Here is a 13,157-nt window from a genome sequence, read left to right on the forward strand (position 1 = left end):
TTGCTGAGATGTTCTCACATGCAAGCAGGTATCTTCGAAAAAATAATTCAGAACTTTGTCATTTCATTTGCCGGCGAGATGTTGCTTGGTGCACATCACATGGGAGAGATAAAGAGAAGAAGAGCTCTCGCAGTGTGAATGAAATTAGAGACCGGCTTGCAATTTTAACGATGCCAAATGCAATGTAACGGTTTCTACATTCGAATAATCGTAAAATTTAATTGTTGATAAAGAATTCCTCTTTGAGTAGTATTTATTTTACAAATGAAATAACACAAAACAGCTGATAAGAATTGAATGAGCTTCAGTTGAATGTTTATGTTTGCTTAAAATAGGATTGCCATAAATGATAAGCGAAGGAAATCTAAAAAAAAATTAACAAAAAAATTAAATTTATTTTTTTACCTGTTAAAATTTTATTAAATTTAATAAACAATTAATTTTAATTATCTATGTTTTATTTAATTATTAATTTTTTTTTAAATTTTTAATTTAATTATTTTTAATTTTAAATAATTTATTTTTTTTTTTCAAAATATTTTATGAACGTTTCGTTAATTTTTATTGTTAAAAAGTAATTTATTAAAAAAATAGTTTTATTTAAAAATAAAAATTTTTTTTTCAAAATAAGATATTTTTTAAATTATTTAATTTTAAATTTTTTTTTTTCCCCCTTTTTTTCGGCAAAATCGGAGTTTAAATTTAATAAATTTAAAAAAAAATTAATTTTCAAATTATTTTTATTTATTTTAATTTAATTTGTACTTTTTAATTAATTATTTATTTTAATTTTCGATTAATTTTAAAATGAAATTATTATTATTTTTTTATTTGAATTTTTTAAAACATTTAAATTTTTTTTTAATAATTAAAATACGTTTTTCCAGGTTTTTTCAATAATTTTTTTGAGAAAAAAAAAATAACCATGGATTCAAAACTTAAAATTAAAAATTTTAATAAATTAAAAAATATTATAAATTTAAAAAAAATCCTGAAGAAAAAATGGTAACCCTACCCATAGAATCACAAATTGTTAGAATAAACACATTAAAATTACGTAATTAACCCGTTTCTTGACTTCAATCTTAGTAAATAGCACAGAAATTGACACAACCGTTTGACAGTCTCGCGAGAAAAATGACAAAATTCACTTCATTTTGCAGTGTTTGCTTATTAATTTTTACATTTTCCTGCCTGTCGTAAGTGTTTTTGCTAAAATTTCATACTCAATCACATAAACAATGACTTATCTGACATTTTCAAGAACATCTACGGAAATGTATTAATTGCAAGGTTTTATCTTATCTCCCTTTTTTGCGGTTCTTATCTTGAACAAAACAACAAATGATAACAAGACTCAGTATTATTCGACATTTCAAAGCATTAACTTCACTTTTTTCAGAATGGCAAGTCAATCAACGGAAAATTGGAGACCAAAAGTCTTAATTACGGACAAACGGATCCCCGAGTCGGGCATTGAGATTTTGCAAAATAAATGCGAAGTGATTTTCTGTGAAAATACGTCGCGTGAAGAGATTTTGAGCAAAAGTAAAGGTGTTGATGGCATTTTATGGGCGACACATTCGCCTCTTAACGCGGAGGCGCTTGATGCTGCAGGTCCTCAACTGAAAGCCTTATCGACAATGTCTGCCGGCATTGATTACGTCGATGTTGCCGAAGTGAAACGTCGTAATATTCCGCTCGGATATACGCCGCAAGTGTTGGATAATGCAGTTGCTGATATGGCAGTCGGTTTGATGATTGCTGCGGCACGACGTTATCATGAGGGACGCCTAAAAATAGAAAAGTGAGTTTTATTGGTGGATTTTTTAACAAAAAAAAAAATAAAAATTTTGGATAGAAATGAAAAAAAAAATCAAATTTTTTAATAAAAATTAAAATATTTTGATAAAAAAAAAATTTTTTAATGAATTTCAGCTCACAATGGACCGGCGGACCTCAATGGATGCTGGGACAAGACATTACCGAGTCAGTTGTGGGCATCGTTGGTTTCGGCAACATCGGTTCGAAGATCGCCCAACGTTTACAAGGCTTCGAAATTGGTCAATTGCTGTATACAGCTCGCAGCGAGAAGCCCGAAGCCAAGAAAAAGTACAAGGCAAAGTTCGTAACCTTCGAAAATTTGATCAAAAAGAGCGATTTTGTCATCATTGCCGTCCCTCTAACCAACGAAACTCGAGGAATGTTCAACTCCGAGGTCTTCAAGAAAATGCGACCAAACAGCGTACTTGGTAAGATCCTTTTTTTCAACAAAAATCTAAAAAAAAAAATCATAAATTTCATTAAAAAATCCACAGTTAACATCGCTCGCGGTGAAATCGTGAACACCAACGACTTGGTAGAAGCTCTCAAAACCAACGAAATATTTGCTGCCGGCTTAGATGTCATGGATCCCGAACCTCTGCCAGCTGATCATCCGCTCATGAGTCTTCCAAATGCGATTATTGTGCCACATTTGGGTTCCGCAACACTTGAAACTCGCTCCCAAATGTCAACTTTAGCTGCTCATAACATTTTGGCGGGAATCGCAGGCGAAAGAATGCTTGCCCCAGTTCCATGAAGATACGAGATGTTGTTTATTGTCCTTAATTGGACCGGTTTTTACATAAAAAAAACTTCTTGAAATTCCTTTCCTTTATCAAAATGTCAAACCTTTAAAAAAAAGAGATTTAAATGTCTAGTTTTTTAAACTAAATTCATAAAAAAACGAAATTCTACCTGCTCTCCTTTGTTATTTTTCTCACCACGATGCATCTCTGTTCATCCCGTTTTTTTTTTCTCATCACACGATGAGAGACATCGTGAGAACTATTTAAAATTCCGATTGATATAAGTAGCAGGATAACAAAATAACGTAGATGCGCACAACTTGAAATTATCCTCATACACAGAAATTTTTTAGAGAAGGGAGAGGAGAGGGAGAAAAGGAGATGACGACGACGACGACGAATCGATGCAAGGATACCCGTTCGTTTAGCATTTTAAATTTTTAAAGCGTAGACATACAGAAGTACGTAAGAGGAGATTTAAAAAGTTTCTCCCTAAAAAATTTTCCATTTAAATTGAAAGGACACTTTAAAATTGACTTTTTTTTGTTAGAAAACCACAAAAGTTAATTGCTTCAACAAAGGATTCTTTTGTTATTTTTAAATCTTCTAAAAACAAAGTATGAAGGATGCAGCTTCGGAAAGATGCATTCTGCTAGAAATTCCAATAAGATCGATTTCTTTCTATTTTTTTAGGAGGAGGACAAGCAGGTAAGAGAAAGTCCTTGAACAATTTTGAGGTCCTGTTAAAAAAGAGATAATGAATTTTGATTACTTGCTCATTAGATATTCCAATCAAGTTTCTATTCAAATTTTTTTCTTCTCTTTCTTTGTGCTTTTTATTCTGATGGAGAAACGAAGAAACATGCAAGGACCACACACGTTCCTAATACGGCAATAAATCATAATCTAAACCACAAAAATCATCGATTAACAAAAGATTAGAAAATTAACCATAAACATTCGTCCAAGAAAACATAAACGCGAAGATGCGTTTCTAAGCGACTTAAGAAAAAAAGTGACTTACTTAGAATTAAATTAGAAAAAAAAATCTACCTGCCACGAAAATATTTTTGGAAGTCCGTTAGATGGATAGAAGACGAAAAGAGAATAGAAGAAGACGGGGAATGCATTTTAAGTCGAAATCGAGACGCATTCCTAAACATTTTGTTATCCTATTCCAAAAGCAATTATCGATTCTTTTTATAATGCTTCACAATGGGATTACTAATGACATTCTTTTGTCAGTGAAATATGATACGCACACAAAAAAAAACATGATTTACGATGCTTATTGTGATCTCCCACTGCGAGTTTCGTGTTAAGATGCACTTAAATTGAGATTTTATCTTTTTTGATGAAAGCAAAACCACAAATTAACCACAATGACAAAAGTTTCTATTGTTATTTCAAGATTTAGTGTAAATAAGATACGAGGAGAACATGTTTCCGAAGATGCGATGCGAGGGAGATGAATTTTTTGGGCATCTATCTACCTGCTGCCAGGTCATTAAATTTTTTATGGCATTTTTAGTGCATCGTTTCGTGCAGCATAGAGTGAGTGAGAGATGAAAGAGGAATAGGAGAAACATGTTATAAAGAACGAACGTTGTATGGTAAGATATAAATCTAAGACAAAATTTTTTGATGATTCATAATTTTTTGGATTTAGTTTGAAGTATTGTTGGACAGGTGCATGAAAGTCGACAACTTAAAGATTATTAAATCATATTTAATTTAAATGAGATTCTATTCAAGATTCTTTGTGGAATGTAAAAAATTGGTGTCTCGCAAAACTTAAATATTTATTTCAAAATTATGCGAGTTTTCTTTAGGTACAAATTTTTCATTTGTATGACTTTTCTGAAACTTTTCTAAATTTTTTTTTTTTAGTTTACAAGCTTTAAGGGTTTTTACTCTCTTTTCATGTTCAAAATTTGGAATGTGTATTGTAGGTAATTCGCAAGGAAATCTGTTCGAAATGAAGTCACCCAACTTAATAAGAAATCTCTATGGAAGAAAATCAACTTCTGAATTCCTTTTAGATACATCCGGAGGATCGATAAAATGCCTCGAGGCAATCTTGAATTAAATAACAGCAATTTCATCGTGTGAAGCAGATTATCGCTCTGTTAACAGTTTTTAAAGAAATTTTATGTTTTTTAAATTCAACAAAGTATTTTTGAAAGAAGTTTTCTTAAAAATCTTGAACAACTCTTGGTAGCCGATGATATTTTTTCACGCCGCAAGGCAACATTTGTTGCTGCCATCATCGATCAAAAAACTTCTGTTTCAATAGCCATCGGAATTTCTTTTAATACCGTCTCGGGAAGGGATCTCCATAAAGATACGCTTTTTCTGATCTACTAGTTAATATAATGAAAATCTCCTTTGAGGTCGCAAGACAACTCTTCTATTTTCTTACCGACGTTCAGTTATATGACGACAAATAAAACGTTCCGAAAAAATTAAATGTATTTCCCTATTGCCAAGTGCTTTCATTTTCCTTGGAAAACCTACGATTAATTTGAAAATCTAGAGACATTCCTATCGTTGCGGTACTGAAAAAGTGAGATTCTCTCATTATCGTGATGGAAAGCGTTCATGAGGTTGGTAAACTCGCCATCGCATACTCGTTACTTAATACACATCCCTGTTTACGCGTTAAATTATAATTTAAAACAGTTTAAGTTAGTTCATTGAAACAGATCAGATCAGATATCCTTTAGAAGAATTAAATGAAATCAATTCTTCCATTTGTACTTCCAAAAGTCAATCATTGTTCTAGATATCAAAGTTCGCAAAATATTTGTAACTTCGTGTAACGATTTGTGTAACATCCATATTGAGTAACTCTTAAGTACCTAAAAACAATCCGTTTGACGAAACCACTTACTTAGATTAGGTAAAAGAAAGCAATTTCGGGCCCTAAACTGAAAATCATGTTGAAATTATTTAAATTTTTTTTTTGCATTTGTACGTTTCGAACATCAATTCTTTACAAAAAGCATTAAATTCACTTCAGAGAATGATTAAGCTCTATTCCAAGTACTTAACAAAAACTTCACAAAATTTTAATATCATCATTCTTTCATTGTACAATACTTCCTATCTATACACCACTTCATATATACCCATAAAATGCGTTTAAACTTCATTAAAAAAAAACTTTAAAGTTCTCTACCTGCGTAGAATTTTTTATGTGCAACAGACACAAAAAAAAACTAAAATTTTAATATTTTTTGGATCCATCCAGAAATCCTCCTTCTCACATCTTTGGTATCCTGTTCAAAACGAGATAATGAATTTTGATTAGTCTATTGTACTTTTGTAACCCTTCCTTAACCCTTTCATTAGCATTCGTTCTGCTACATTTTAACGCAACATTATGTCGTTGTTCTTTTTTTATGTCGGTAATATGCGTTCAAATCACGCCCCTACCATAAATGCTAACAAGTGCGTGTTTGAAAAGATGAAAGAAGAAAGAATGAGATGCATTACAATACAGAAGCAAACACAATAGATAGAGTGTTAGAGTAACAAAAGAAAGATACAAATCATGAAAATTAATTATCACTCTATTGTTATAATGAGCTGAAGTGTAAACATTTTACCAAACGATCAGAAAACGAAAGAGATTCTTTTCGGGTAATCCATCCTCAATTACCCAAAAATAAAAAAGTAAATAAAAAAAAATAAATCTACCTGATCCCCATATAAAAGAAGTTGCAGGAATCTAATACAATGCGTATGTACAACAACACCAATTTCTAACAAAACACTTCAATCAACACAGTTCGCCATAGAAACCTGTGTGTGTTTTGTGTTTCATCATTCATTATTATTATCGTGTTATTTTTTCCGGATTCTCTTGTTCTTCTTCGTCTCCATCTTCATCGCCGTCGTTCTTTAATAAGAAATTTCTCTTTATTTCGTTTATTTAACACACAAACATTGAATCAGGTAACTGCAGGAGAATCCGGGATCGTATAAAAATATCCTTAGTGCCTATTATGTGTGTTGCTCAAGGCGATAATCGCCTGCAGGCACAAACGGCGTATCCAAGCATCGTGAGAATCACTCCAAGTTTAGCGTGACTTATGAACCAGGTTACCAAAATAAAAGAATATTTTCTCCCGAGCACTTGTTAGATTCGAACAAGTGAAGTGAAAACCATCTATGTAGGTGGCAGAGCTTAAGTGCCACAAATTACCATAATCGATTAACTTTTTAATGGATTTCTTTTGTTAATCTCTCAACAAGTGTAAACAAAATACCAAACTAACAGAATTCAAAAGAGATTGTTTAAAACCCCAAAAAATAAAAAAAAACTACCTAAAATGCCTCAAGAAAGTTAGTAAGTGTGATAAAAGTGATTTAGAACTAGTACGGGACAGAAACTTGAATTTTTTTTTACCTGCGTTGTAAATGTGAAGATGTACGTGTGCGCATACGTAGAGAGAATGGAAAGACATAACAAAATTTTATTTGAAAGTCATGCTTTACAACACACCCGCATTCCATTGATTTACATTCGATGTGGATACGAACGGAAATACCTGCTGCCATCGGAGGAGAAATGGTATTAAAGTGATGCTATGATGCTGAGCTCTTGTTCCTTCGATGATTGATCTCGGATTAAGCCTTTTAAATTGATTATTCATCGATTGATTTGTCACAAAAAGGGGTTTTAGGTGTTTTATGTTTCTATTGAATTTTAGATTAAATTTGCTGTATCAGCTTTCTTTGAAACAAATCCATATATGTATTTAAAGATTAAAACATTTTGATTTTAAATACCGAAACGAATGCAAGTTTTGAAATTTTAGCTAAACATAAAATAGGAAAGATGTTTAGTTGGTTTATTCATTAGGAGAGAGATGATAATGAAGTTGAGGTTGGTGCAAGTTTTTAATATTTATCAATCGCATTGAAGATTTTTTTTATTTTTCATCCAAAAAAAAAGTTTTTATCCAATATTACCCTATAAAATCCTTCTTCAAATGTTTTTTATGAAAAAGGTGTCTTTTTTGTTTATTTTGCTATTGCTAATAAATTTCGTATTCTATTTTTTTGTTTCTTTTACACTTTTTGTAATATTTTTTCATGTATTTTGTTTTGATTTTGTTAAATAGATTTGCAAAATTTTTAAACCTATTTTAAATTAGAAAATTTTTTCGGAGATTAATTAAATTCATTTCAGAATTTTTAAAAAAATAATCGCATTTGAAAGAGTTTTTTTTTATTTTATTAAGTCAAGTAATTCCTTATAAATTTAGCTGAACAGCATCAAAAAATCAGTTTAAATTTTGACTTATGGCGACATCCATTTACGGCGTCGGAAGTTTGAGGGGGAGTGGGGGTCCATGAATTTCCGATGGATTTCGACGTAGGGGGAGGGGGTATAAAGGAAAATACGACGTCGTATAAATTCTTTATAATTAAGATTTTTTGTTTAAATTTGTCAGTAATATTTAAGTGCTTCAAAATTTTTTGATCTGTTTTTTAACTTACTGAGTAAACATGTACAATTTACATGTACAAGTGGGAGGGTGGGGGTCAAAAAATGTCCATTTTTATCCGACGCCGTAAATGGATGGCGCCTTATTGATTATTTTTCAGAAGAAATTAAACTTTTTAAAAAATTGATATTTAAAAAAAAAATAGTTTTTAGTTTTGAGGCAAAATTTTAATTCAGGGTTGGAAAAAAGAAACTTTTTTGACTTCAAAGTCTTTTTTCGAAAAATTAAGCTTTTGAAATTGACTTCAAATGAACTAAAACTTTTATTCAAGCATAAGTAAATTTAATTTTAAGGCATTTACTTTAAATTTCAAGCCAAAAATTATCTACTTTTAACTAATTCTTAAGCAAATCAATTTTTAAATTTAATCTCAATAAAGTTTTCTAACCCTGCTTTAACTTAAGAATAAATTAATTACTTACGAACTTACGAGGCTTTCAATTTTGCTTTTTGAGAAAAAATTACCTTTGACTTATTTTTTTGATTATTTTCTTATTTAAAAACTTGACCTTGAAAATTTTTTCAACAACTCAATATTAAGCACAAAAAGGAACAACTTCATCACTCGTAACGGCCTTTCTAAGAAACTTTAACACTCATATATTTATCACCACACGCTTTACGTCATATTTTTATTTGTTTTCGCAATCAAAAAATTATTTATTATTCATGCATCCAACAGTGAGTGACTGATGTTTCTTCACATTCACCATTCAAGAGCGCACGAGATTATAACATTTTGTCGTAAAACAACGATTTATTTCTCTATCAGTGTTAGACTCTTATCTCGGAATATTATTTTGTCGGTCGAGCGTTTGAAATGTTGCTGTCTTCTGTGTGTCATCGGCATTCAAACACTTCGCCAAAGCAGGAGCGAAACAAAAAGATGTTACCTGTACTGAGATTCGTCTTTCTCTACGGAACTCTGAAAACAGCGGAGCAAAATCATTATCTTCTGCTACAAAAAGGGAATGGCGTTGCAAAATTCATCGAAAAAGCAGTAACGCGAGAGAAGTTTCCGTTGGTTGTTGCAACGCAATATAACATTCCTTTCATGTTGAACAAGCCAGGCACGGGGGATTTTGTGACGGGAGAGATTTTTCAAGTAGATGAACGAATGTTGCAAGCTTTGGATCGATTGGAAGACGTTGGAAATTTGTATGATCGAGAGCTGATGACTTTTGAAACGAACGTTGGGTGTCTCAATGGGACTCAAAGTACAAAGGAAGCTTTTGTTTATGTCCTAAATCGGTATCCAAAAGCTTTGTTGAGCCTTCCAACGATTCCCGAGTACAAAAATGAAGAAGTGAAACCTTATGTCTCGCCGCGAGAACGTCAGAATGGACCTACAAAAGAAGTTCTGTGGCGTGAGTATTCGGAATAAAAGTGACATTTTGTGTTAAGTAAATCACGTAATATAATAAATATAGAGAATTATTTACAAAATAGCAAAAACGACTTATTTGATAGACGATTTCCTGCTAATATTCACGCCTGTCATGGATTTGTTATCTTTGTTATCCATCGAAATGTTGTTCATGATGCACCACTGCTCCCACGTTAACGGTCTCTGCACATCTGTTGTCGTCACAATGATCGACGGCATCTCCAGCTCTGCCTGTTCCTCCAACGGATCCGGATCTGCCGCACATTCCTTCAACCATGCCGTTATTCTGACATTCGGATCAACCACTGGCTCACTAATATCGTGCAACGGCAACACGCCGCAACTCATAATCCGTCTCGTCCGCTGAACCCTTTCCTCCGGATTATGCGACAACATCGTTGCTGTCTTCGTCAATTTATTTGTCGTCGACAAATTCATCACAATCGAATCCTTGTCCGAAGACGGGATTTGACTCGAAAACGAAAATTTCGCATTCGAGCTTTTCGAGTCGAGCCACTTGTCCTTCATGTATTTCATGATGTCCGAAGCTTTTGCTCTGTCACGTTCATCGTGATCGAACATGCGACGAAACGCACGCAAAATCCGCGGTGTGAATCGTCGAAAGTTTTCTGGGATTTTTTGCGTTTCGCGTTTTTGGTACTTCATAAAGTTGCAATATTTGGCGTCGCGGACCCAATCGGCGCGTTCCCATGGCGTTGTGCCCGTCAAAATGAGAAAGATTAGGACGCCAAAGGACCAGACATCTTGTGACGTGCGGCAATGAAATCGCTCGTTCTTGATGACTTCCAGAACCTGAAAATAAAAGAAATTAATAAAATTGAAATTGAAAAATGAGATAAAAAATTACTTCGGGCGATAGAAAAGACGTCCAAGTGTTGTTTGTTTTACGAACAAGGAGCCCATCGCGGGTTGTTGCTCCAAAATCACACAATTTGACACGCGAAAAGTCCAGAGCAAAGACCAGAACGTTCTCTAATTTGATATCCCTGTGAAAAAAAAATAAATTTGTTATTTTATCAATAACTTAAGTTAACTTAATGACTTAAGCTGACTTAGTTGCTTAAGTTGACTTAATGGTTTTGCTTGAAATTAACTCAAAAATAGAACTTTTGGCTTAAAATCAAAAACTAAAAGCAGAAAAAGCTAATTAAAGCTAAAAAGGTAAAAGATTTTAAGTCAATTAATTCAAATTAAAACTCAATTTTAAAAAAAAATATTTTTTTTATGAAAAATCTTTTCTTTTTCTATTGAAAGAATGTAAAAATGAAAATTTATTTAAGTTTTTTATGACAAAATTAATATTTTTCTAAAAATTAAGATTTGAACTTCGACTTAATTGACTTAAGACTTTGACTTAAAAAATAAATCATCTTTATTTTGACCTTTTCTTAAAAGCAAAAACGTTAGGTTTACTTTTGGCTTAAAGTATTTGAATTTTTAAACTTAAACTTTTGACTTAAAAGTAAAGTAAATTAATTTACTTATTCTTAAGTCAATGTTTTTAAGTCAATTAAGTCATAACATAAGCTTGATTTTTCAAAAAAAATTTTTTTCAGTAAAAATCTTTAAATCGTCAAAAATTGATTTTTAAGTCAAAATTTAATTAACTTTTTCTTACACTTAAGTTAAAATCTTAAGCTTTCTGTTTTGACTTAACAATATTTTAAGTCAACTTATTTTGCTTAAGTTCAAGATTAAGTTCCGTTAAGTCAAAAATATAAAATAAAAATCAAAATTTTCTCAAAAACTCACCTATGAACCAATTTCTTGGAGTGCATAAAAGCCAAGGCATTGCTAAGTTGCTCGGCGATTTTTTTACAACCTGAAATTATTCAAAAAATCTCGTTAAATATTCTTCGCTACATGATTTCAGATCAACTTACATGACTCTGGCAACCCAAACGGTCCCACAAAAATCGCCAGATCCGAATATGGCGTATATTCTTGTGCAAAAATGTAATAATCGTCCGTTTGGAAGGCCACATTGTAGCAATTCAAAATGTTTGGATGATGACTCAACTGATAACTATAGTGAAATTCTCGCGCAAATTCCCTCAAATTCACCACTTCGCTGTGACACGCCTTGAGCACCACTTGCGTCTTGGTATCCTTGTGTCGCGCCAAATAAATTTTCGCGTAAAATCCTTCCGCCAAACACTTTTCCACGAAATAATCGTCCTCGAGATTCAGCACATGCGGTATTTCGACATCTGGCACACGCTGGTACACACAATTCGCCGCAACAATTTTCTTATTCAGTGTCTTGTAAAGGAATGTCATGCTATAAACGCAATTCCACAAGTGTTTTTTCAATCGTTCTCCTTTCGGATTTTTTTTTCTGATGCAAAAAGTTTTCAACTTTAATTTAGTACGTTACTGGTAATTGTTTGTGATGGCAACGATGCACATGACTCATCGTTGGATGCACCGTGGAAGTGGTTCTGCAAAGAGAAAAAAGTTATTTTTAAAGAGAAAATGTGGTGAATTTGTGTCATAAAAGCGATGTTTATTAATTAACTTCAATTTTCATTCAAGACTAGCTGTCAACGTTCGATCAACGATGTACGAAGGTACATGTCTCGTTTTTGCGTGCGTTATACTAAATATAAATTTTCCAATCTATTTTCAGATTGTTTGTGCGCTAAATTTAAACAGTATTGTGTAAAAAAAAATAATTTTTAAAAAAATCATCTTTTGCGTCGCTATGGAAATCGGTTTGTGTGTGTGAAAGAGTCTTTATCATTGACCGTCTTTTCGTTACAATAGTCGATTGGCGTTGGTGAAAGTTGTTGTTTTGAGTGATTTTTTTTTAATATTATTCTGAAGAGACATTAAGGCTCCAAATTTTTTATTAAATATTTTTTTTAATCGACAAATTAGTTAGAAGGCGAAATTCTTTAATTAGAGAAAATATTGGAATTGACTTAAAATAAATTAAAATAAAATTATTAATAAAATCAAGCAATAATAATTTTTTTTAATGTTATCTTTAGATTTAATATTTTTGAATAAAACAATGAATTTTTCAGTATTCGAAATTTAAGAATTAAAAAAAATAATTAAAATTTAATTATAAAATATCACAATTTAATAATATTTTTAATTAAATAATAATCATTAATTTTAATCTCTAATCAAAAAATAATTAAATAAAAATTAAAATTTATTATAATTTTATTAATATATTAAAACAACAAATTAAAACTTGAAATTTTTCAAATAATTTTTTGTTTCATTAATTCATCAAATTAACGACAATTGTATTTTTTATTATTTAAATTAAAAAAAAAAACTGTAAAAAATAATAAATTAAATAACAAGTAATAAACATAAAAAAAATATTTTTTTTATTAATTAATAATTTTTTATTTATTTATTATTATTTTTAATTTATTTATTTTATTATTATTTTTTTTTAAAAGACATTCATTTAATTTTATTTAATTTTCTAAAGTAAATTTTAATTTCTTGAAACAAGAATTAATAGCAGCCAGACATTAAAACTGTTAAAAATTATATTCTTAAAAAAATCACAAAATCTTTATTTTCCTCATAAAAAAATTAGAAATAAATCTGGACTCGAAATCTCAGCCGATAAACCGTCTCACGTCGTCTCGCTCGTTTGCAAAATCCCACTTTATTTCGTAAACCCACATAAAA

The 13,157-nt window shown here is 31.2% G+C and overlaps 3 protein-coding genes across 3 annotated transcripts; 2 read left to right on the top strand and 1 right to left on the bottom strand.

Moving 5' to 3' along the window:
• The first annotated feature begins 1,065 nt into the window (after positions 1 to 1,065).
• Positions 1,066 to 2,757, top strand: LOC134829784 (glyoxylate reductase/hydroxypyruvate reductase-like). Its single transcript, XM_063843036.1, has 4 exons — positions 1,066 to 1,199; positions 1,403 to 1,807; positions 1,939 to 2,252; positions 2,319 to 2,757. Exons 1-4 carry the CDS (start codon positions 1,138 to 1,140, stop codon positions 2,579 to 2,581), a joined length of 1,044 nt encoding a protein of 347 aa, XP_063699106.1. The 5' UTR covers positions 1,066 to 1,137; the 3' UTR covers positions 2,582 to 2,757.
• A 6,218-nt stretch (positions 2,758 to 8,975) lies between these two features.
• On the top strand, positions 8,976 to 9,473 carry LOC134828594 (troponin C-akin-1 protein-like). The gene has a single exon (XM_063841574.1). It carries the CDS (start codon positions 8,976 to 8,978, stop codon positions 9,471 to 9,473), a length of 498 nt encoding a protein of 165 aa, XP_063697644.1.
• Positions 9,474 to 9,493: 20 nt separating this feature from the next.
• Positions 9,494 to 11,777, bottom strand: LOC134828595 (serine/threonine-protein kinase meng-po-like). The gene is made up of 4 exons (XM_063841575.1): positions 11,381 to 11,777; positions 11,250 to 11,319; positions 10,345 to 10,483; positions 9,494 to 10,289 (listed from the first exon to the last, which is right to left on the bottom strand). The coding sequence occupies exons 1-4, from the start codon at positions 11,775 to 11,777 to the stop codon at positions 9,549 to 9,551; spliced, it is 1,347 nt and encodes a 448-aa protein (XP_063697645.1). The 3' UTR covers positions 9,494 to 9,548.
• Positions 11,778 to 13,157: the final 1,380 nt, after the last annotated feature.

The sequence above is a fragment of the Culicoides brevitarsis genome, chromosome 2, assembly GCF_036172545.1.
Source record: "Culicoides brevitarsis isolate CSIRO-B50_1 chromosome 2, AGI_CSIRO_Cbre_v1, whole genome shotgun sequence".
NCBI lineage: Eukaryota > Metazoa > Arthropoda > Insecta > Diptera > Ceratopogonidae > Culicoides > Culicoides brevitarsis.